This window comes from Poecilia latipinna, unplaced genomic scaffold (assembly GCF_001443285.1).
Source record: "Poecilia latipinna isolate Pla-1442-1.1 unplaced genomic scaffold, P_latipinna-1.0 Scaffold763, whole genome shotgun sequence".
NCBI lineage: Eukaryota > Metazoa > Chordata > Actinopteri > Cyprinodontiformes > Poeciliidae > Poecilia > Poecilia latipinna.
Genome location: NW_015113379.1, coordinates 154,959 through 177,945, shown reverse-complemented (window position 1 = coordinate 177,945; position 22,987 = coordinate 154,959). Strand labels below are relative to the sequence as shown.

At 40.8% G+C, this 22,987-nt stretch overlaps 2 protein-coding genes across 3 annotated transcripts in view; both read left to right on the top strand.

The window, feature by feature from the left end:
• Positions 1-14,760, top strand: part of pls3 (plastin 3 (T isoform)) — a 21,334-nt gene extending 6,574 nt beyond the window's left edge. The window contains exons 2-16 of the mRNA XM_015046092.1: positions 3,339-3,443; positions 3,839-3,990; positions 6,687-6,816; positions 7,655-7,787; positions 8,363-8,444; positions 8,522-8,687; positions 8,786-8,928; positions 9,568-9,663; positions 9,761-9,959; positions 11,235-11,313; positions 11,406-11,523; positions 11,618-11,748; positions 12,853-12,976; positions 13,078-13,202; positions 13,933-14,760. Coding sequence (XP_014901578.1) covers positions 3,383-3,443; positions 3,839-3,990; positions 6,687-6,816; positions 7,655-7,787; positions 8,363-8,444; positions 8,522-8,687; positions 8,786-8,928; positions 9,568-9,663; positions 9,761-9,959; positions 11,235-11,313; positions 11,406-11,523; positions 11,618-11,748; positions 12,853-12,976; positions 13,078-13,202; positions 13,933-14,065 — 1,872 coding nt within the window. The 5' untranslated portion in view covers positions 3,339-3,382 and the 3' untranslated portion in view covers positions 14,066-14,760. The remainder of the gene's footprint in view (positions 1-3,338; positions 3,444-3,838; positions 3,991-6,686; positions 6,817-7,654; positions 7,788-8,362; positions 8,445-8,521; positions 8,688-8,785; positions 8,929-9,567; positions 9,664-9,760; positions 9,960-11,234; positions 11,314-11,405; positions 11,524-11,617; positions 11,749-12,852; positions 12,977-13,077; positions 13,203-13,932) is intronic.
• Positions 14,761-17,759: 2,999 nt separating this feature from the next.
• Positions 17,760-22,793, top strand: cnga2b (cyclic nucleotide gated channel subunit alpha 2b). Of its 2 annotated transcripts, XM_015046062.1 has the most exons (7): positions 17,760-17,932; positions 19,403-19,512; positions 19,600-19,710; positions 20,016-20,192; positions 20,409-20,516; positions 20,638-20,744; positions 20,831-22,793. In XM_015046062.1, exons 2-7 carry the CDS (start codon positions 19,412-19,414, stop codon positions 22,321-22,323), a joined length of 2,097 nt encoding a protein of 698 aa, XP_014901548.1. In that variant the 5' UTR covers positions 17,760-17,932; positions 19,403-19,411; the 3' UTR covers positions 22,324-22,793. The 2 variants fall into 2 exon arrangements, with proteins under 2 accessions (XP_014901548.1, XP_014901549.1); XM_015046063.1 differs by lacking the exon at positions 17,760-17,932 and having other exon boundaries at positions 19,317-19,512.
• The last annotated feature ends 194 nt before the right edge of the window (positions 22,794-22,987 follow it).

Here is a 22,987-nt window from a genome sequence, read left to right as displayed (position 1 = left end):
CCTTTCTGTTTTAATTGGGCCCCCGCGAGGAAAAAAAGGGGGCTTTAAAACCCCTTCGGGGGGTTTTTTTTTTTTTTTTTTTTTTTTTGTCTCGACAATTAAATGCTGCTGTTTAGAGTGAAATATGGCAGCATAACGGATAATTCAGGGTCAACTGAGCTGAAGAGGAAAGCTGTCTACCAGCTGCTTTAACACATGTGACCTGGGATGTTGAAAACGATTGAATTTAAGATTTTTATTTTATGTTATCTCTATCCATACTTTTTTGTTCAGATTCTGTCTTGTGCTTTAGTGAGGGCTTTAAAAAAAGTCATAGCAGGATCACTCCTAACTACCTAACTCTACTTTTGCAGCCACATAAAGATTTGTTTTTCAGTTATGATTTTAAGTTGATCAAAATAATTATTGCCAATATTTGCTGAGCAGATGGATAAAATGAAAGGGTTGCCCAGTTCAAATGCTCTATATTATAGAGACTCTACTCAGATTAAGGAGATCCAATGATGAAAACATTTGCACTTGAAATACAAGTCAGTTAAGTCACAATATCCACCTCTTTCAGATTTTGATCAAATTGAACCATTTTTATTCATCATTTAATAAATACTAACCTACTGGGACAGTGTTACCCAATTCCTCTAGGCTCCCTGCGCTTCATGTTTCAGACATTTTCCCATTTCAGCTCACCTGAATTTATTTGATAGCTGATTAACATGTTTTTGCTGAAATGCAGTCATTTGAATCAGGTGTTTGAAGCAGGGAAACGGCTAAAATATGCAGTAATGCTTGAGGAATGGGGTTGGGGAAACACCGCATTAGAAATATGACTGAATGCTCTTACTATGCAGTCTGTTGGTACAACATGATGTAATTTGTGTACTGAAGTAGCCTATCTGAGGTAAAGTCATCATGACTTTTCTCAGAGGAGCTTGCTGTGTTTCTGCGATGCTTTGACTGCATGCAAAGACGCACGTGCTCCCAAAAAGACTTTTATTTTTCTAAAATTTATTAGGATGAATACCAATGGTTTCTACAAATTCTGTAAAAGTATATCATTTTAGTTTAGCAAGTGTGAAAAACGAGTATGTGGAAAAAGTCTTAATGGAAAGGTAATTTTGTGTATCTGCTGACCTTATTTTTGGCTAACTGGATGGAAACTCTGGTTTTAATCCAACACAATCAGTTTGGTTTCTGAGTTGCGATCGTAAGACGCCACTTTACTGCTCTTTTTCTTGAACTGGATTCAATATGGCTACCTTAAATGCATCATTACATCTATCCCCCATCTGTACCAGCATCTGGGGGGCACAGAAGGTATTTCTGGTTGCACACTGTGATTTTTCCTGTCTGTATTCTAATATAGATTTGAACTGATTCTTGTTTGTCCGGATGGAAATGGCTCTTTACGCTGCAGAGTCCGAGGCCAGTTTCAGCATTGTTTTACTTGTGGGTGGGTGAAACGCTACGAAGTGACGTCATAAAAAGTCTTAAAAGAAAACTGTCTAATTTGCAGTTTAGCCTTTATCAGCCAACTATTGGCATCCTGTCGGGCCTCTCCATTCAGGCAGCTGATGAAGCATGTAGTTGGTGAGGAGTTTTCGCCGTCCAGCTGTCAGAAAGGGACCAACTGTCTTTCGGAGCCTGACACTTGGGACGCCTTTCCTAGCGTGGCTCAGGATTTATTACCGCTGTTTGTCCCCGGCGCTTACAGACCCCCTATTCTTCTGTGCGGCCGGCGATCCGACTCACATTTGTCCGCCGCCATCTGTGCCCTTGCTTCATGTACTTGACCCCTGTCCCGTTTTCACCCTCGTCTCTGCTGAGGGCAGCAGCAGGACGAGGGACGGCGAGTGAGGTAATGTTTTGTCAGCCTCCTCTTGTAGCCGAGTTTGTCCTCAGCAGACACTTTTTTTTTTTTTTTTTCACATCCTTTAGGGAAAAAAAGTTAAATATAGCAACGCTGGCATTGCCGTTTTTCCTAATAGTTGGAGGGGTTTGACTTGCCCTGATTTAGAGTTGCTTTGCAGAAAGAGCAGAGAAACCAACATTGTTGGTATTTTGGATAATTAAAGAGCTGCTGTTGTTTTTTGAATCGGTCTGCACTTTGGGCTTAATTCATCCCTTTGTTTTGTCTGTAGGAAAAGCTTTGTTGGAACTGAGTCACATCTCACAGGCCACATGGTTGTTGAATCATCTTTTTTTTTAAACCACTATTATTAGTTTCATTCAGGGGAGGATGCAGGGCTTTGTTCATTGTCAACTTGCTCCTGATTTGCCAAAACAATGTGCTTCATTCTTTAAAAAAAGAAAAAAAAAATGACCTCCAAGTCTGATTGGTCAGGATTAACTTGCAGAATTTCCTAATAAGGTTTTAAAAATGTTGTGCTCTCGGCACAACTACGGTGACGGATTGCTGGCTAATTTGCTGTAATAGCAAAAATATATTCAGTTTGATTATCGTGGAGCAGTTTTATTCTAAAAAAAAAAAAAAAAACGGTTTGATTCCCGTTGAGCTGGAAAATAAACTTCGCCTTGTTCACACCAACACTTGTTTTTTAGGAGGAATGCCGCCATTCCGGTTTGGCCGCAGAGATGCAGTCATACTCCCTCACACTCACACCTCTCAGTGAAGTGAAGCCCGATCTGCCCTGGCCTCGAGCATTGCTGCGCCGGGAAAAAGGCCTGACCCAAAAAAAAAAAAAAATCCCCCTTTTTTTTTTTCTCTCTGAGATTTTTAGACGGTTACTTTGCCTCAGAGGAGGTTGGGAACACAGAGGTTTTTGTTCTGCTAAATAACCAGTTTTTGGGGCCTGCGTCCTCGCGTGTCAAAGCGTGTAACTTTTCTGGGTTAAAAGGATTTTAGGGTTGCTTTTTTATTATTTCCTGTTGTGACAAAACCCAAAATGGCTCTGATGGCTTTTAATTACAGCTGCTGGGTACACATGCTGACTTTTTTTTTTTTATTTTAAAAGAAGGAAGCTTACTTATAAGGGGCGGAGGGGAGAACTGATTTATCAGAAAAATATCTGAATGCTTGGCTCTCCTGGTCGTTATCAGTGCTAGCTTGTGCTGCACAATAGAGCAAACAGGAAATTACTCTGATTGGTTTAAACAAACATGGTTGGAGAAAAGGAGGGGAGCTGAAAGGAGTAGCTGATGTAATTAACAGAGCTGGAGGAGGCGGGAGTGTTGAGCTGGAGATCAGGGGAGTAACTCTTAGGTTTTGCGGAATAATGACGCGTCTAGGTGAACACGCTAAAGGCTCTGCAAAGCATAACATAATCTAACTTCCTGTTGTGTTTAAGACCCTGGTGATGATGACTCTGTTCTCTCCGCAGTCGCACCTTTCTCCGACTGACCACGGCTGGTCACTCACAGAAAAATGTCCGTAAAAATAACGCAAGATGAGGCGGAGGAGATGAGGGCGATGTTCGACAACATTGGTAAGTCGTTCAGTTTGGCTGCAGCTTCTACATATTGATGAATGTAGCTGTGTTTATTTTTGCAGCCCCTGGCGCTCCTTTACTTTGTTTGCCATGGCCGTCTTTGTTTTTTCTTAAGAAAGCTGCATTCGCCGTTTTTGTAAGCAGGGGAAAAATTTGGTAGCGTTCCTTCAGCCGGCTGACCAGCAGTGCACAGCAACACTTAGTGGAGGTGGAGCGGTTTCTCCATACCTCAGATAGCTGGAGAAAACTCCAGTCAGTCCTGAACTTTTTCTGTTATTTTATAAACCTGTTAGGAGTTTCAGGATGTGTCGCCATGGGTTTCATCCCAGGTCTGGCGTTGTGAAATGTGCTGTAGAGTCATCTGGATCCTCTGCCTCTGTTTTTTCCTCCAGATCTGGACAAAAATGGATATATTTCTGATAATGAGCTTGGCGACCTTCTTACACAGAGCGGCCACCCCCAACCGGGATACATGATCCGGGAAATCCTGCAGAAACTCGACCGCAACAAGGACAACAAAATCAGCTTTGATGAGTTTTTGTCGGTAAGCTAAGTGAAGCTTGTAGTGAATATTTTAATGCTAAATATTTTAGGTTCTGAACTATAACATCATGCACTGTTTTTCTTTCATTTGAGTTTGGAAGATGGAAGAGGGAAAGTAAAACAAACAAACTATAAACTGGGGTGAAGGTTGGAGTCCAGACTTGAATCTATTCAAGAATTGATGGAAAAACTTTTTGTCCAATTTGAACCGGAGATTTTTTTTTTTTTAAGAATAGGCAGATTATTTAGTCTCCACATGTATAAACTCATTAGACATACCCTTTGAACCTTTTTACATTTTCTCTCATTTGAATTTCAAACAGCATAAATACTTTTCAAGGAACTTTACGGGATTCCTGTAATGGAAGTGAATCATATGAGTTTGACAAAACATCACTTAAGATGTTTTTACCCTTCACAATGCAAGCTAAATACATGTTAAGGATGAAAACATGCACATTTTGCAGATGTTGGTGGCGCTTTATCATCATTTGGTCTTGTTGCGGTGACCTCTGTCACTTGGAGTCAATGGGTAACTTAAGTTGGCTGTGTGCTGCTCGTGGTAAAGCCTGCTGTGGCTTTTTAAACATTTTGAGTAATGCCAAGCTGAATGGCTCATTGTGGTCACACCAACGCCTGTGAGGCTGAGCTCACTGATCCAGCACTGATAGCCTCCGCAGCAGGAAGTATCCAGCATTTCACTTGTTGACGCTTGCTATGACACATCCATTACAACCTTGGATGTTTTAAATAGTTTCCTCAACTTCTGTGGAGAGCCGTTTAAGGTTTAGATCTGTTGGAGAAATTAAATCTTAATCTCTAAAGTGATCCTTGATTCATCCCTAAAGAAACTGATTTATGCTCTAAAAATTTAACTTGGCTTTACGTCAGGGGTTTTATGCTATTAAGACGGAAAATGTTCAGATTATATATATATATATATATATATATATATAGCTGTAGTCTTGACAGCATGAATGCTCCTAACATAAAATCAGTTGTCTAAGTCACCACATATTTACATCAGTTAGTGAAACTGTAATGCTAAACTGTGCAAAATATTGATGACTTTAATCATATTTTGAAAGATCATTATCTTTATTAGCACAATATGTTTCATTATTACCACAGTGAATTGATTCTCCTGGTATATTATAATCAATATATTAACTATTATGTCTGTGAGCAAACTATCCAGTGTTTCTCATGCAAATTATTGCATTACATATTATTTTTACTCTTAATAGCATGGATTTACTGGCATCAACTCATTCAATTTAAAGGTTTTATGAAACACTGAGGCTTTATAACAAAATATGGAATACAAGTTTCTATCTTGAAGCAAGCTTATATTGTGTTTTTCCTTTACTTTTTGCTCTAAATGTGTCTCTGAAAGCAGTCGCATCATAAATTTTGCAATGTCAGCCTTAAGTTTTAATAATTGGACTGGTGTGATACAATAAAACAGCTTCTTGGTGGAGCTTTCTTTTTAAAAATCTATGCTAAATAAGCCTGTGTTGGCCCAAAGCATTGCGAGCCTACTACTGTCAGTTTGAGTTACTGCATTCAGAAATGATGCGCACGTGATGCAGCGGCACCTGAGGGCATTTTCCACATTCAACACGCACCTGTCGCTGACGTGTGCAAAATGCATCACTTCAGGCTTTAAATAACTGCTGGATTACTACATTAAAACTGTATTGTATGTCAGTCACGCTACTGAAATGATTTGCATGCGAGAGGCTGATCAGAGTCAAACTGGAGGATGCAAAACCCTGACGAGGGTCCAGATCAGTTAGTATGTGTGTTTATTTTATACACCCCGACGTGTTTTTCTTACAAGTCGGCCTGTTTTAAAAGTGGACAAAAATTGTTTTTATAGAGGTGGTCATACTTGCTAATAAATTTATCAAGATCATCATTTAATTTTGTTTCATCTCTTAAATCCACTGAATGCAGCAAAAGTAGATTTTTATCCTTCATGTGCAGCTTTGACATTTTTGTTACATTTTTATTTAAATGGATAGTGACAGTGGAATCTGTTTTTTGTTTGGAGATTAGATTTACAACTTACACTTTTACAACTTCATAAAGCAACATGTTTTCAATGTGGCCTGACGTGAAAAAAGAAACGAGGTTTGTGTTTTTAGCATTATCTCTTGTGTCAGGTAGTGAAAGCATTTGTTGTACAAATTAAAAGCTTGAACACACTTCTGTGCAAATACCGAACAAGCAGATGTGGAGAGACTCGGTTGGTATGTTCAGCTCTGCAACAAACTATGAACATAACAGCGATTCTGTGAACAGAGCAAAGTACAAAATGGATTTATTTCTCTTGGTATTTATATAAAGCGATGCTGTGTAAACCTAATTTGCTGTGAACATTTGTACAGTGAATTTGGTCAGTGTGTGATTGATGGCAACCTTTATTGTACTGTGAATAAAACAAGTTAGTCATGTTTTGAGTATTTTTCCACTTCTGAGGTAAAATCCCTCATAAGGTTGGTCCGTTTGCAGCAAATATGATTCGTTTTACTTTGCTTGGAACTACCAGTTTTATATACTTTAGTCTGTTTTTGTTCAAGTTGTCCAAAACACTCATCTTTTTTGTTAAACAGATAACCAGTCCTCTTCCAGTGCAGATCTACATTGAATGGACTCGCTTATCTTTCTGATTATTCTTTCTTATTGTGTCAGATCGTCAAGGAGCTGAAGGGCAGTCAAGTTGCAAAAACATTCCTCAAGGCCATCAACAAAAAAGAGGGCATCCTGGCGATTGGTGGGACATCGGAGCTGTCGAGCGAAGGCACACAACACTCGTACTCCGGTATGTGACTCTACTGTTTGTTGTGAGCTGTTGACTTTGAACCCTGTGCGTTTCAGTTCCAGAGAAAGAAACCTAAGGCTGAAGCGAACCTCTGCAATGGACATTGTTGATGATAAAGTGCAATTGAATTTGATTCATTTAGTTTTTTATAGTACATATGGAGAGCTAATGTTATACCACAGCACTTTATAATACAAGTCCAAAAGATTAGTTCATATATTAATATTTAAAGTCACACATTACTGTTTAATCAATGCAATACCAACTTCAGTTAGTCACATAATGGCAATTGATAAAAAAAAATATATGTAAGAAAGTCCAGCTGATTGTAAGCAATTGTTGTCTTTTTGTGTCAACCATTCATTCAGAACAAACATGTAGCAACAGTGGGAAGATATTCTAATAATTTGTTTATACGGGAAGTCATTCCTGACAGTGTATATCCCATTACATCAGTGGCACCCATGCTGTGGTCAAATATTTACCTGTGAATATATTGTTTTTAGAATGCAAAAAGTAGAAAGAAATGTGTCTTCTTGCACAGCTGGTGGGACTTGGCACTCAAACACGTAAAGCAGATAGAGCATTATTGATGTTACTAATAGTTTACTGATGGTTTTAATCGGTGGATCTTTCCAGCTCAGAGTCACAAAGCAGCTGAGCTTGGAGTACTTTCCATGGGAACAAAATGGATTAGAATTAGTCACACCTTCAATGGAAATAGAAAAATGGAGCAAAAAACTGATTTAATGGAAACAGATAATGCATAAATGAAGGGGTTTTTTTTTTTTTTTTTTTTTTTTTTTTACAAATTTGGTGCCCACATTCACTCTTACAGAGGAGGAACGATACGCTTTTGTGAACTGGATCAACACAGCTCTGGAAAAGGATCCCGACTGTCAACATGTCCTGCCCATGGATCCCAACACAGACGCTCTGTTCAAGACTGTGGGAGACGGCATTGTGCTCTGGTGAGTCCCCGTCTCACAGCAGCACAAGGTCACCTGCTCTCCTCTGCAACCTAACTTTATGGTTGTATTCTGGGTAGATGATAATGTATGAAAAGATCATCGTGTAACTATAGTAATGCTGAATGATGATTTTTGTGTGTGTTTATTTGAAGAAATTCAGTTAAATTTTTATAAAGGGATAAATATCTATACTTGTTTTTCCAACATTAGAGTGGCTTAAACACAAAAGTATTTAAATTAAATTGGAAACGGGGATACGAATGTGTTTTGATAATTGGGCTGCAATGTACAGAGCTCCAAAAATGTCTAAATTATAAACTTCTCACCTGCAGTGGTAGTGGATTAAAATGAATAAACCTGAATCTTAGTCAATCTGAATCTGCTCCAAGCAGAAATGGCAACATATGATTATTATGAATACATGTTATCTCCTATTTTCATGAAAATATTAGATAAGAAAGGGTTTGTTGAGCCCTAAAAATCTTCTCTCTTTTTCTTTGCACATCTTTTTTGGAATTCAAATGGATATTCCAGCAAACTTATCAGTTTGTTTTTTGTTTTTTATTTTCAAACAGCAAAATGATCAACCTGTCCGTGCCAGACACCATCGACGAGAGAACAATCAATAAGAAGAAGCTGACCCCATTTACAACACAGGTAAGTCCCACTGGTTACCAGAGGCATCCTATCAAAGTTTCCTGCAGGCGCTGAAACATCCGACTCGTGCTCTCCAGGAAAACCTGAACCTGGCTCTGAACTCGGCGTCTGCCATCGGCTGCCACGTGGTGAACATCGGCGCTTTGGACCTGAAAGAAGGGAAGCCCCATCTGGTGCTGGGCCTCCTGTGGCAGATCATCAAGATTGGCCTCTTTGCCGACATCGAGCTCAGCAGAAATGAAGGTATCGGGAGAGGTTACAATTGCATAACGCCTGCTTAAGCCCCCTCACCAGGGCTCAGTTGTCGAGTAGATTAACGGATGATTATCGCCCGTCCCCAGCGCTTGCGGCCTTGCTGAGGGACGGAGAAACCCTGGAGGACCTGATGAAGCTGTCGCCGGAGGAGCTGCTGTTGCGCTGGGCCAACTTTCACCTGGAGAACGCTGGCTATCCAAAGATCAACAACTTCAGTTCAGACATCAAGGTAACAGTGGTCTAATTTTATATTTAAACGTCAAATTAAGAAAAAAGGAGTCCGAATTTAAAGGAGAGGATGTGGGATTTTTAAACCCGTCATCAAACTGCACATGACCAGTAACTAAGTCCACCAACACAGCAGACACCAGCAAAGGTAGCTCATATTTATGTTTACCCAACCTCACCCACATGCCCACCTCAGCTGCTCCTTTAGTAGGAATGAAGGCGTAATCTGATCTGGTGATTCAAAGTTCAGCGTAGTCATTAAATTTAAAATAACATCAGTTTCTTTGCCAACGTGTTTTTAAGGAAGAAATAATTAGTTGAGATTGGCCTTAAAATGGCTGTTTTAACAATTGTATGCTTTGATCTGGCTGCATGTTCAGGGTTGTTGTCCCGAGCCTCGAGAATGCGCTTGTCTAAGCTGCAACTTATTTATGGGCTTCAGAAGAAAGGATGCTAAATACAAATGTTTTACACACTTTTCAGATTCTTATTTGTAAAAGATTTTAAAATCTGTGGATGTCTTTCCTTGATCGTATAAAATCCCACCGAAACTTTTACTTTACAATTGTTTTCTTATTCAGTTTTTTTTCCTGTATAAAGACCCAGATAACTTATTGATTAATTATATTTTTGTTCCTAGGACTCAAAGGCCTATTTCCACCTTCTGAATCAAATCTCCCCTAAAGGCACAGAGGAGAATCAGCCACGCATCGACATCAACATGGCAGGCTTCAACGTAAGCACATTGACCTCCCACAGCCAAGCCTCTCCACGCGTTGCCAACTGTGCTGCAGTTCTCACCCGAACACGTGTGTGTGTGTGTGTCTTTTCAGGAGAAAGACGACTTGAAGAGGGCAGAAGCTATGCTGCAGCAGGCCGACCGGCTCGGCTGTCGACAGTTTGTCACCCCGACTGACGTCGTCAGTGGGAACCCCAAACTCAACCTTGCCTTCGTGGCCAATCTGTTCAACAAATACCCAGCGCTGACCAAACCGGAGAACGAGGACATCGACTGGGACCTTCTGGGGGATGGTACGGAAAATAAAGCCTCAGAATTAAATTGCAGCAACAAAAGTCTGTGTGTAATGCAGAGACTCTCTCTGGCGGTCATCGCTTTCGTTCTGTTTCATCCCTACTTAATGCCAGAGGCGTTGCTGAAAGAAGCACCCGGGCTTTAGTGATGCAAGGTCCGAAGCACTGAATCACTAAAGCCAATTGCTGCAGTTGTACCACTGACGGTATGCAGATAGGGCGAACATGAGATGTGTCAGAGCGGCCAGCACACCCTCTGGTGTTTGTAAGCTTTACAGAGGAAGTCACCTGCATGATGTCGTGCATAGAGCCCGCTGAGACGAAGGGAGTGAGCCAGCTTCACTCTGCGAGTACACTGCACCTCCTCCTCCACTTCTGAAGCGACAGGCAGCCAAAGACAACACATCCTCCTCTGCAGCCAACTCAGGCATGGGTGGAGAAGAGAACCCAGTCACTGCCATCGACGTGTCCAACTGGTGTGCCTGGAAAAAAAAAAAAAAGATTTAATTTCCGGCAGTTCTGCAGACAACTACTCAACTCTTGTGGAAAGGCCCTGATCAGACGACTTTCACCTCTTCTTAGAAGGAGCCACAGTGACCATGTTCTCCACCGGGTGATCATGCCCAAGGCAGGCAAGACTCAAAGTTGGCTAAAATTGGGAGAGGGGCAGAAAAAAAAACAAAACAAAAAAAACACTGCCATCACATTCAGCAAAACAACTTGGCGAGGCTAAGACCATTGGCTAAGCTCTGATTGTAAACAGTATGTATATCACAACACAGTCAGAAGCTGTGAGTTGGGAGAGGTGGCAGAAACGCCGTTATCGCCAACAAACATCAGAATTATCATAAATGAAGATAAACCCATCGTAGCCCCTATGAATACGATGCACCGCTACTCAGACCAACAGGCGATTGAGCGTCCGTTGAAATGATCCAAAAGGCTGATGCAATGAAAAACGAACTGCATTGCAGAGCGTTGGATGACATCAGACCATGTAGCCTCTGATCAGCTGATGCGTCACAGGTGTTTGTATTACTACTCAAACGGAAACATTCGGTCCTTTCAGCATCGCTCTCTGGCAGTCAGTGGAGATGAAATAAAACTGTTTTTAGGTTTCTTCCACAGATGAGTCAGATACTACATTTTGGAATAAAAAGTAACGTCTGCTCTCTGGCTTTGTTAGTCATACGCCACATACAATGAAGACTATTATAAAACACGATCAGCAGTCACAATTAAGTCCTCTAAATCCCACAATCCTGTCTGGATTAGGTGAGACGAGAGAAGAGAGAACATTCAGGAACTGGATGAACTCCCTCGGCGTGAGCCCCACTGTGAACCATCTGTATGTGTAAGTATCGTCCACAGAAACGAACCACAAACCCAATTTGAGGACTCTGACCTGGACGGGTCCGATGTTGACTGATGTACTGGCTGTTGCAGAGATTTGCAGGATGCCATGGTGATCCTTCAGCTCTACGAGAGAATCAAAGTGGAGGTAGATTGGAACAACAAGGTCAACAAGCCGCCTTATCCCAAACTGGGAACAAATATGAAAAAGGTAGTTTGTCAGAGTCCTTTCAGTTTTGTTTCCAGGCTTTTGCCGTCTTGTGTTGACGCTTGTGTTGTCTCCCCACCACCACCACCACCCTCAGTTGGAGAATTGTAACTACGCAGTGGAGCTGGGCAAAACAACCAAGTTTTCTCTTGTTGGCATCGGCGGGCAGGACTTGAACGATGGCAATCCTACCCTGACTCTGGCACTGGTGTGGCAGCTCATGAGGAGGTAATAATGCATCATAATGTCACAATTTAGGCCTGAATGAAGCTTAAGCACACCTTTTCTTTCTTTTTTTTAACTTGGAACATAATCACCTATGAAGAAATTCAAAATTTGACACATTATCCGTAGCATCAGTCGTTTCTGTATTCAAAATAATCAGGTTGTTTATTAGCATAATGCAGGAAATGATCAGCTTGTTGGGAAATAATTACATCATGAGAGCATGACTGTACACCAGTGCTTTTTTTTATTAAATGTCATAACAGTATCTTTCAAATGTATTAACACCCCCAGAACATTAGCAGTATTAACAACCTCATCGCACTTCAAATAACTACACATTTTAAAGGCATAGATGGAGAAAAAAAAAAACAATAGCGCTGCTTTAAATTGTGTAGTACGATTAGTGATACCAATTTATAGTTTTCAATACACATGTGATCAATATCAGTAGATAGAATATTCACTGAAATCTGAATCAAAATGGCAAAGAATTCTGGGAAATGTAGGCAGAGGAAAGGCTTTTGCCACTCAACCTCTGGCGTTTAGCTTAGCAAGGTTGGTGACCTCAATTAGCTCACCCATTCTTTGGTCACCTAGCAATGACGAGCTCACCCATTCTTTGGTTACCTAGCAACGACTAGCTCGCCCATTCTTTGGTTACCTAGCAACAACCTGTTGCGTAACCAGCAGCAGTTTAAGGTTTCACCGTTGTCTCATAACTGCTGGAAATAATAAAAAAAATATTTAAAAAACACGGCGTAGAGTGAAAACAGTTTGGCAGTTTCCAGATATTTAAAACAAAAACTACTCAATAATTATTGATATTAAAAATTTTCTCTATTGTCCGACATGAAACGCTTGTATTGTGATAAGTTTTTCAGCCATATAGCCCAGCCCCAACTTTCACTGTTTTTCAGTGGACATGAGCTTGTATGAAGAGGCTGCTCAAATTGACTGTAAAAATCAAAATGGTGTCCACATTAATGTGGATTATAATTTTTTTTATTAATTAAAGCAGACCCTGTCCTCGTTTGTTTTTGATATTTCATTCTTTGCACTTTCACTTTCTGGTCACGGTCATAACAAATGTGCTGCTTCTTTTAGATACACATTGAATGTACTGGAGGAACTGGGTGATGGCGAGAAAGTAAATGATGACATCATTGTAAGATGGGTGAACAAAACATTGGCAGAGGCTGGAAAATCTACCAAGATTTCAAGTTTTAAGGTAAATCCTCCTGGTTGGATTGTGGAAATAATTGCGGTCCTTTTTTTTGTTGTTGTTGTGGGGTTTGGTTGATTTGTTGTAATCTCTGTGTTTATGTTCAGGACAAGGAGATAAGCAGCAGTCTGGCAGTGCTGGAGCTGATTGATGCCATTCAACCTGGGAGCATCAACTTTGACCTGGTTAAAACCGGCAGACTCTCTGAAGACGACAAACTGGACAATGCCAAGTAAGAATTCAGCGAAAAATGTGAAACTGAATTAAGATGCGGTTTCATTAACTGACCCCGGATTTACAAAAGTTTTTGTTTTACATTTTCTGTCCTCCTGTTATGATGGCTTCATTTCTTTTAACGAAATGCCAGAAGGATTGGGGTTTCTCCAGCTGTATGGAGCTTTGAGTAAAGTTGCATCAGCCCCTCCCCAACTTGTTGCTGCTGTTGATCAATGAAGATTTTTTTTCTCTATAAAGAACACATCTACAAAAAAAGTGTTAACAGGGATATTTACTTGAAAATTAAAACTATATTTAGCAAGTGTTGTGTAACACTAATTCTGCAAAACAGAGTAGGTTTTTTTTCTGTAAAAATAAATAATCTTATGAAAATTATACTCTGTGCTTCCTCTGGTCATCTTAGCTTTGAGTGTAGCTAATAATTTCAAAGTGTGCAACATGATCTGAAACACCAATACTGACAAAAACAAATAAATGTTTGAGCAGCCAAACTTTTTGACAGCCTGAATTTAATCATGATTCCTTAAAAAGTTTTCCATTTAACTGGATCCTGTTCTATATTTTGTGGTAATGCCATCAATTATTACTACTTTTTAGTGGTAAAACCATGAAACTGGTATTTTGTTTAACTCAAGGTCGTCATACCAATGAATGTTTCACACCAGACCAGTGATGTTGCTAACATGTGAATAGCTTACCTCAGTAAACGCCCTTTTCCTCTGCAGATATGCCATTTCTATGGCGAGGAAGATCGGCGCTCGTGTCTACGCCCTGCCAGAGGACCTCGTGGAGGTCAAGCCAAAAATGGTGATGACGGTCTTTGCCTGCTTGATGGGACGAGGGATGAAGCGCGCCTAAGTGAGCTGCTCGGATCACAGGGACACTTAACACTTCCCCAAACAAAAAAAAACAAAAAAAACAATTAGCATTTTGAAAGAGCTTCCTCGACCGAAGAAATGAAGATTTGTTTTGGTTTTGTTTGTTGTTTTTTTTGTTTGTTTTTTTGCCTTAATGAATCAGAATCATACACTTGCATGCACCCTCTACCTCTTCTCATACACAGAGGTGTTTTCTGAAGGATCCTTTTTATTGAAGGTGAAGCTTCAGGATTGAAAATCTCCAGAGGCGACGCTTATCAACCTTCTACGCTCATTTATAAGAATGCTGTCCCCCCTATAAAAATATGCATAACATACCAGCTGCAAGGTTGTTTACATATTTCTATCCTGGCTGACAAGTCGATTATCTCCTCGACCAAGCAACAGACATTCCTGAGTGCTTTACCTTTGAATATATGCATCAGAAGGCCAAAAGTAAGTCAGAGAGGTTTAAAGTTTGGGTGGAGGACACTTTAAAAGAAGAAAACCGATGCTCAAACATGTTCTCTTTCTCAATGGCATGCGAGTGTTTCAGTAGAGGGGACTCCGGACGTCTACATATCAGAAAACGGAAGCCATGAGGTCAGTGTGTGGTGATGACCTGTGGGAGGAAATGCTATTTGTATTGCCTCGTAATCTTTTTTTTCTTTCTTTCTTTTTCTTGGGATTATCATGCAACATGCTGTAAATGCTGTCTTTAAGGATGTCTGATTTGTGTTGCTTTGGGTTTTTTTTTTTTTTTTTTGTATTTCTGTGTGTCCGTTCGATGGTGAGCAGGCTGACTTGACTCTCCTGGCTTCATGCTGTGCCTTCAACTATCAAAAGATGATTTGTATTTGTGCTCTGAGGGTTTCTCTTTGTTTTCTGCTCATATTAAACATTACCAAATACAGTTACTTCATTCCAAGTAGCTTGATGATGTGCTATGACGACGGCCAAATTGAAATTGGTCTTTTGTTCATGTCTATTCTCCCAAGTAAGTGCTTTACATGTAACAATAAACATGATTTTGAAAGTAGCTGCTGTGTGTGGTCTTTGCTGTTTGTTTTTTAAAATAACTTTTGTAAGAAGTTGTGGCAGAACTTTGAAGTGAAACTTAGTTTGTATCATACTCGGATTTTCTGCTGAACAAATGTATATAATTTTGCTTTTCTGAAATGGTAGCATTTGCAAACCTCCGATATGTCATAAAAGCAATACAAATAAATAGTCAGGGACTTTTTTTTTAATGCATTTTCAATGCATTTCACAAAAGTATTTGTAAGGCTTTTATTTCAAACTTGCCTCTACTTAAATGTGACACGCCTTGTGCTGAGCTGAAAAACAAATCTGTTGGAAATTATGTAAATGTGGACACAGTCGAGTATCCCCCCCCCATCACATTTCCTTTTCTTCATTTCAGATCTCTCTGCATTGCCACACTTATCCAAATCCATCAGATTATGAGGACATCTCTTGTCCAAAACGCTCCATGCATGACTGAACTGATTTAATGTCAGATTTACTTCATAAAGTTTTTGTTTCTGTTCATAAAGTCATTCTTTTGCTAATTTTGCTTGTACTCAGTGATGCTGGCGATTAAAATCCACCTTCATCTGGAGCTTTCTAAAAGGACACCTGTTTTGATTGAACTGTTCGTGCTTATCTACAGCAAAGTAACCCCAGAGCATGATGCTGCCACTGCCATGCTTCACTGCAGGTAAGGCGTTATTTTTGGTGACATGTGGTGGTTTCTCTGTGCTGGATTTTTCTTTTGGAAAACTGTGAGTTATCGTCAATCCACGCTTGATGGTCTGATACGAAAAGCTTTGGTGGCTCTTCAGACTGTCATGGAATGAACAGACACATTTCAGATCAACTTTTATGATTCAACGGTTTACCTCATTTTCCTTTTACTACTTCTCCTTCCTCTTATCTCAGTTTCTGTTGCCGTCCTTCCCTCTTTTTCCTCATAAAACCTGTCATCTGTCTGACAAAGCAAACTGTGAGCAAGAGTGATTGTGTGTTTGATCTGTTGTCTTTTCCCAGTGCAGCGGGGAGTAGACGAGGCAGACTGCAGGTCGCTGTTCACTGACTCGGATCTCGGATTCCTGCGAATTCCTCTGGGCTTCGCTCCTTGTAAAGTCTTTCAAGGCTCTGATTACGGCTCCGGCACCTGCCTTCGTGCTGCTTGATGAGGAGGCTGTCTGGTGTGGCCTTCATCGTCCGTGCTTTATCGTTTCAGCTGTTTTCAGATGGGAACATTTGGAGCTAAAGTTTCAATTTGTCTGCTGAAGAAGAACTTTGTACATTGTTGCCTAGGAAACGTTTTCAGTAAATGTTTCCCACAGAGGCCGACGTTCAGGTGTAACAGAATATATGGGTTCACACAAAAATTTAAGTGTTAAGTATATAAAAAAAATGAGATTAATAATATATTGTACATGATTATAGCATAAAGATATAACTATCATATATTTTATCAAATGTTCAGAACAGTATGTGTAGCAAATGTTTATGTTTTGAAAACATAATTTACAGTACAGAGATTTCCCAGAAGAGCAGAAATGTTTTAAAAAAAATTAAATAAAAACTTAACAGCTCGATGATTGGTTCAGAATCACTTTATTTTAATTAATTGAAGATTTCCCCAAATAAGAAGCTTTCTACTGGATAGACTTCAGGTTCATGCTTAACACAAAAAATCTCTTTTGGTTTAATTTCCCTTTGTCTTATTGGAACGGCATGTATAAAATTGGTCATATTTCTACACCACACTATTTATTCTTGATCCTGTTCATAAACATGTATTAATAGTTTTTTTTTTTTTAAATCCCTGATGAGATTCAGAATTTCCACTTTAAATCAGTAAACCTGCCTCAGAGTTGGCCCACACCATGATACCGCCATCACCAGTTTAAATCGCATCATATTTTTTTACTTTATTTTTTTTAAATAGTATATTTTTATTTTTATATTTTATTTTTTCAAATATAATCCTTACATGCAGGACTCAGAGAAATACATCTCAACAGTACTCTGTAAAAACTATTTTATTTTTTAGGATTTATTAGATATTTAATTCACTTTTCACATCCAGGCACTTCGCCCATTGTTTTTGGTAAAATAGATCCAGTTAAGGCAGAACATGTTAATGGATAATATTTTTCAAGTCTTCCTACGGATTCTTAGCTTCACTTAATTCTGAACTTGAACTAGGCCATTTCAACTCATCACTTTACTCTGATCTGAACCATTCCATTGTAGGGCCGGTCAGCTCCATCCATCCTCCTTTATCTACTCCTGACCAGCTTCTCTGCTGCCGCTGAAGAAAAGCATCCCTACAGCATGATGCTGCCACCACCATGTTTTACAATTTAGATGGTTTGTTAGGTCAGAAAATTGTCGTTTTAGTCTATCCATGCACTTAGACACCTTGAGCAAACAATTCTGTAAGGAAAAGGAGAAAAAGGAATATATATTTTTTGCAGAAAATACATTTGCATTTCTTAGATTTGTGTGTGTGTGTGTGTGTATTTGTTTTTCTACTAACATGACAAGAATAGATCCAGATTTATAGAAAATGTATATTTCCCCAAAGATTTCTCACATCCAGAGCTGACGTCTGGGCTCTGAAAGCCCCACCCCGCCTTTACCTCCTAACCTACCTGTCTACTCTCATCGGAGGACGAGCGCAGCCACGTGTTCACACCTCTGACTGGAACACCTTTCAAAGCCTCACAGAAAACCATTTCAAAATAACTGTGTTTTAGGAGCGTTTTCATTCGCTCGCAGCTTTGAGGATGGATCTGTCGGAGGCGCTTTGCTCCGGATGACGGAGTCTTCAGGTAACTAAAGGAAACCTAAGGTAAGAGTCACTGTTTGTGCAACTGCTTTGCAGTGAATGAAGACGGTGAAGTTCTGCCGCAGCTCTGTCAGCAGGAATAAAAGTAACGTTTATATGAATCAGAATTTATCTCCAGCTTCACAAAATGTAGACATTCGAGCCATTTCAACAATTAGTTCTTTGAAAGCTGAGCTTGGCTGCGTGATAACTTCTGGTGGTTCAACCCGGATGCCCCTGTGATGTAATGATGAGCCGCAGTTTGCGCGCGCACTCAGCACGCTGGTTTCCTGAGTGATGAAGGTCCGGAGGGAGAGCTGCTGATAGGCCCGCTCAGCTGGAGAGGTTCAGTCTGACCGAAGCCGTGTTTTCGTTAATGATCTACCAATTAGCCACACAGCGGTAACAGTTGTCTAAACAGCTCCTCGTCTGTCTGTCTGTGCCGCAGGGTGGAAATGCGTTACGGGCCACACATGTTACTGGTAGAGGGGATAAAGTGCTTCCACTTGGTGGAGAGGTGTTGGAAAGTTTCACCTAAACTCTCCAAAAGGTTCGGTTCACGACTTTTAGTCTTAGATGTTTTCTTATAGATCAAACTGTCAGTTCTTTGAAGCCAGCAGACAGACTACTGGTACATTTTAAATACGTTTGTTTGATTAGGCAAATGTTGTTAGCAACAAGTTGCACAGTAAAAAAAAAAAAAACTGCTTTAAGTAACATTTAAATATGATTCATGAAATAAATATCAGAAATCCACGAGATATATTCAATTAAAATTGTTTGAAATTGAATAAGTTATATTATAATACATTTAAATACTAAATAAACAAAAAAATTGTATGAATTTAATAGAATAAATAATTAAAATGTACATCTTTAGAGAAAATATGAAATAGTTAAATACATATTTAAAATTTATTTATATTAATATCAAGTAAAAGAGGTAATGATAAGTAAATATAAGTACTCGCTGTAGTTTTTGTGGTATTAATAAAAAATCTATTAAAATATAGAACAATTAAGGTCTGCTTTTTTCATGCAGTTCTACAGAAGGTAATAAAATGCTCTTTGGAAAAAAAAAAAAACAGAAAACTTGTCTGTCCTGGTTTAAAGGAGCTAATGGTTTTTCCACAAGTCTTTTTTTTCAGGAAGCATAAAATAAGAAAAGAATGCAAAACAACAAGAAAAAAAAATCTTAGGCAGCACATTTTTCCCATCAGACCAACATAGAGTCGAGTTATAAATTGCTCAGATCCTGTTTTGTATATGCGTCCCTCACCGCGGCAACTGAGCCGTCACCTGACAGATGCTGGTTGGGGACTGCAGACGGTCTCCGTTGGCCAACATCCCCTGACTATAAACTGACATTATGCACCATAAACACTTTCCTCTGCTGCAGCAGCTCTGCAGAGAAACAGGGAACACTCCTAATGACAGCATGGGTTGAATGGCAACAAGTGAGGCTTCAACACTGCTGTTTGTCCTCCGTGACAGAACCTGAGGATGACAGGCCAGGTGCCAGAGAGAGACCGGTCGCCCCACAACCTGTCAGTGAAGACAACCTTGGAGGAAGAGATCGAGAGGGCTGAAAGTAAACTTAGTAGGTAAGAAAAAGTCAGTTTTATAAAAGCAGCGCATGAAAGGAATAATAATGAGAGTTTGTCTTTTCTGTTTTGTTGTTTTTGTACCAGGGTGCCATCGGTCTGCGATGACACGTCATCAGAGCTGCAACGAGTTGCCGCTCTCGACCCCGACGGTCGCAGTTCGGAGAATTCTTTTCAGAGGAATGGGGCCATTTCAAGGTGACACTGTAGCGTCGCGGCAATTACATTTTAGCATTTTTGCCAGAGTTTCTGAATTGTTAGATGTGAACATCAGCAGCATTGTTTGGCACTTACATTGATGTGCCTGACAAATGAGTCAAATCATTGTAATACGGCCACAATTTATCAAACCTTTCTCTATCAGAGATTGTTGTTTCACTCTGCAAATCCATGTAATTTCTGTGCTTCTCTGGGATAAGGTTTCACATGAACGGCAATTTCTGTGTCATTTTCATGATTTCCGTGAAGCTTAAAGGGGATTTTTTGCTTTGCACGTGTCTTAGACTGGTGAAACTGGTGGTGAGGCTGAGGGAATGGGCACACAGGAGCCTGGTGGAGGAGGAGGAGCGACCAGACTCCTTCCTGGAACGCTTTCGCGGCCCTGAGCTGAGAACAGCCCCTAGTCGCAACAGCATCACCCAACCAGATGCCAATGGCAACAATGCCAAAGGGATCTTGAGGTATTCCTGACTGGGTTAGGGTTGAAATTTCTAATTAGGTCAGAAGACACCCTGTTCTATCTATTGTGTTGTCTTAAGATTTTAACTCGATGATACTGCTTTGTAAAATGGTGTTCTGTTAGTCAATGCTACATTTTAAAACAAAATAACTTTTCCGAGATAAATTTCCATGGGGATTTAACTAATGTATCATTTGTCTGCTCCTCATACTTCCAGGAAGAGGTGGGAATTGTTAGTTGTCTCACCATCTGATGACGCCTACTACCGTTGGCTGTTTGTCATTGCTATTGCAGTCCTCTACAATTGGCTCCTTGTGATTGCAAGGTATTATAATTCCCACAGTCGGCTACCTCCAGCCCTGCAGTTGGATAATAAATGCAGTGATCTGTACAGTCCAGCCCTTTGATTGGAGCACTAAATTATTTGGACCTTTTTATGTTCCCAGGGCATGCTTTGACAAACTGCAGGTGAGCATTTACATCTGCTGGCTGGTGCTGGACTACATCTCCGATACTGTCTACATACTGGACAGTTTTGTGCGTCTACGGACAGGTAATCCATTAAAAACACTCCCTTCTTCTTTTACATATTTGTTAAAGCTGTCTAACTAAATTTCCTCTCTGTCTACGTTGTTTAAGGTTTTCTGGAACAAGGCCTCCTGGTGAAGGACCACGCCAAGCTAAGAGACAGTTACATCCGAACATTACAGTTCAAGCTTGACGTGGTGTCCATCCTGCCCACTGATCTGGTGTACATTTACACTGGCATCCACACTCCTCAGCTCCGATTCAATCGCCTGCTGCGCTTCCCTCGTATGTTTGAATTCTTTGACCGGACAGAAACACGCACCAACTACCCCAACATCTTCCGGATCTGCAACTTGGTGCTCTACATCCTGGTCATCATTCACTGGAATGCCTGCATCTACTACGCTATATCCAAGTCTTTGGGGTTTGGTTCAGACACATGGGTCTTTCCAAACATCTCCAAACCGGAGTACTCGTCCTTAACAAGAAGCTATGTCTACTGTTTGTACTGGTCAACCCTCACTCTTACCACCATTGGAGAAATGCCTGCACCTGTGCGAGATGAGGAGTACTTGTTTGTGGTCTTTGACTTCCTTGTTGGAGTGCTGATCTTTGCAACAATTGTGGGAAATATAGGCTCCATGATAGCCAATATGAACGCCACCAGGGCCGAGTTTCAGGCTCGAATTGACGCTATCAAACACTACATGCACTTCCGCAAGGTCAGCAGAGAGCTGGAGACGCGCGTCATCAAGTGGTTCGACTACCTGTGGACCAACCAAAAAGCCGTAGACGAGCAGGAGGTGCTGAAGAACCTGCCCAACAAACTGCGCGCCGAGATTGCCATCAACGTACACCTCGAGACACTCAAGAAAGTACGCATTTTTCAAGACTGTGAGGCCGGACTGCTAGTGGAGCTTGTGCTCAAACTACGTCCGCAGGTTTTTAGTCCAGGAGACTACATCTGCAGGAAAGGAGACATTGGTAAGGAGATGTATATCATTAAAGAGGGGAAGCTGGCAGTCGTAGCTGACGATGGGGTCACGCAGTATGCTCTCCTCACTGCTGGAAGCTGCTTTGGGGAGATCAGCATTTTGAACATAAGGGGTAGTAAAATGGGGAATCGCCGCACAGCCAACATCCGAAGCTTGGGATACTCTGACCTCTTCTGCCTCTCCAAGGACGACCTAATGGAGGCAGTGACAGAGTATCCAGACGCTAAAACAGTGCTAGAGGACAGGGGTAGGGAGATCCTTAAGAAGGAAGGGCTTCTTGACGAGAATGCGGAGAAGGGCGGGCTACAGAAGGAGGACGCAGAGGAGAAGGTGGAGAGACTGGAGTCCTCTCTGGACACCCTACAGACTCGTTTTGCCCGTCTGCTGACTGAGTACACAGACACTCAGCAGCGGCTAAAGCAGCGAATCACTCTGCTGGAGCGGCACCTGAACCAAACTGACTGCGGCGCAGAGGCAAACAATGACATAGATGCCAGTACACAAATGGCAAGTGGAAGTGGCCCCGGTGGTTTTGGCGGTACAAATGGGTCACCACATCAAAACGATGTTCAGACTCGGAACAGAAACGGGAAAACATTACAACACTGATACTTTCAACATCAGACTTCAGCCATTCATTCATCCACTCACTGGATGAATCATGGAGGATGGAGCCTGTCTCCAGGGGTCAATGGCCTGAAGGCGGAGTACGTCCTGGACAGATCACCAGTCCATCACAGGCAGCACAAAGACACATTGGGCAAATAGCCGTGCATGTGCACACAGCAGGGTAATTTAAAGTGGGCAATTAAGCTAAAATGCATGTTTCTGCTCTGCTGGAGGCAGACGGAACATCTTCACACGCCATTGCCCTTTTACTGTTTTCTTGCAATTTAGAATTTAAAGAAATACCTGCATTTCAATCAACATGAAAACAAAATACACAACACCAGAACCAAGCTAACTTTGAGTTATTGTACAAACGAACGGCCAAGAGCTGAATGCATGTGCAAAGGTTGACTTCAAGTTTCAAACCAGCTCAAGCTGAATAAATGTTACAGAGTACATAAACAACAAGTACAAGATACTCTGGGATTTCTTTATATCTTCCTTGATCACCTGTGAGTGTCATGTTTGTTTTCATCAACAGAGACATTCAGTTCCCTCTACATGTCATCTGTTACGCTTTGTTACTCTTCAAATGAACTCCTTCTGCTACTCCAGGGAACCAAAGGCCTAAGGAGATATTGTGCATGGTGATTAGTTGTCACAA

Coding starts and splice junctions, on each gene's coding strand:
- cnga2b (XM_015046062.1), top strand. CDS start 19,412: ATGACAGGCCAGGTGCCAGAGAGAGACCGGTCGCCCCACAACCTGTCA. Junction 20,193..20,408: donor AATGCCAAAGGGATCTTGAG/GTATTCCTGACT, acceptor TCATACTTCCAG/GAAGAGGTGGGAATTGTTAG. Junction 20,517..20,637: donor TGGCTCCTTGTGATTGCAAG/GTATTATAATTC, acceptor TTATGTTCCCAG/GGCATGCTTTGACAAACTGC.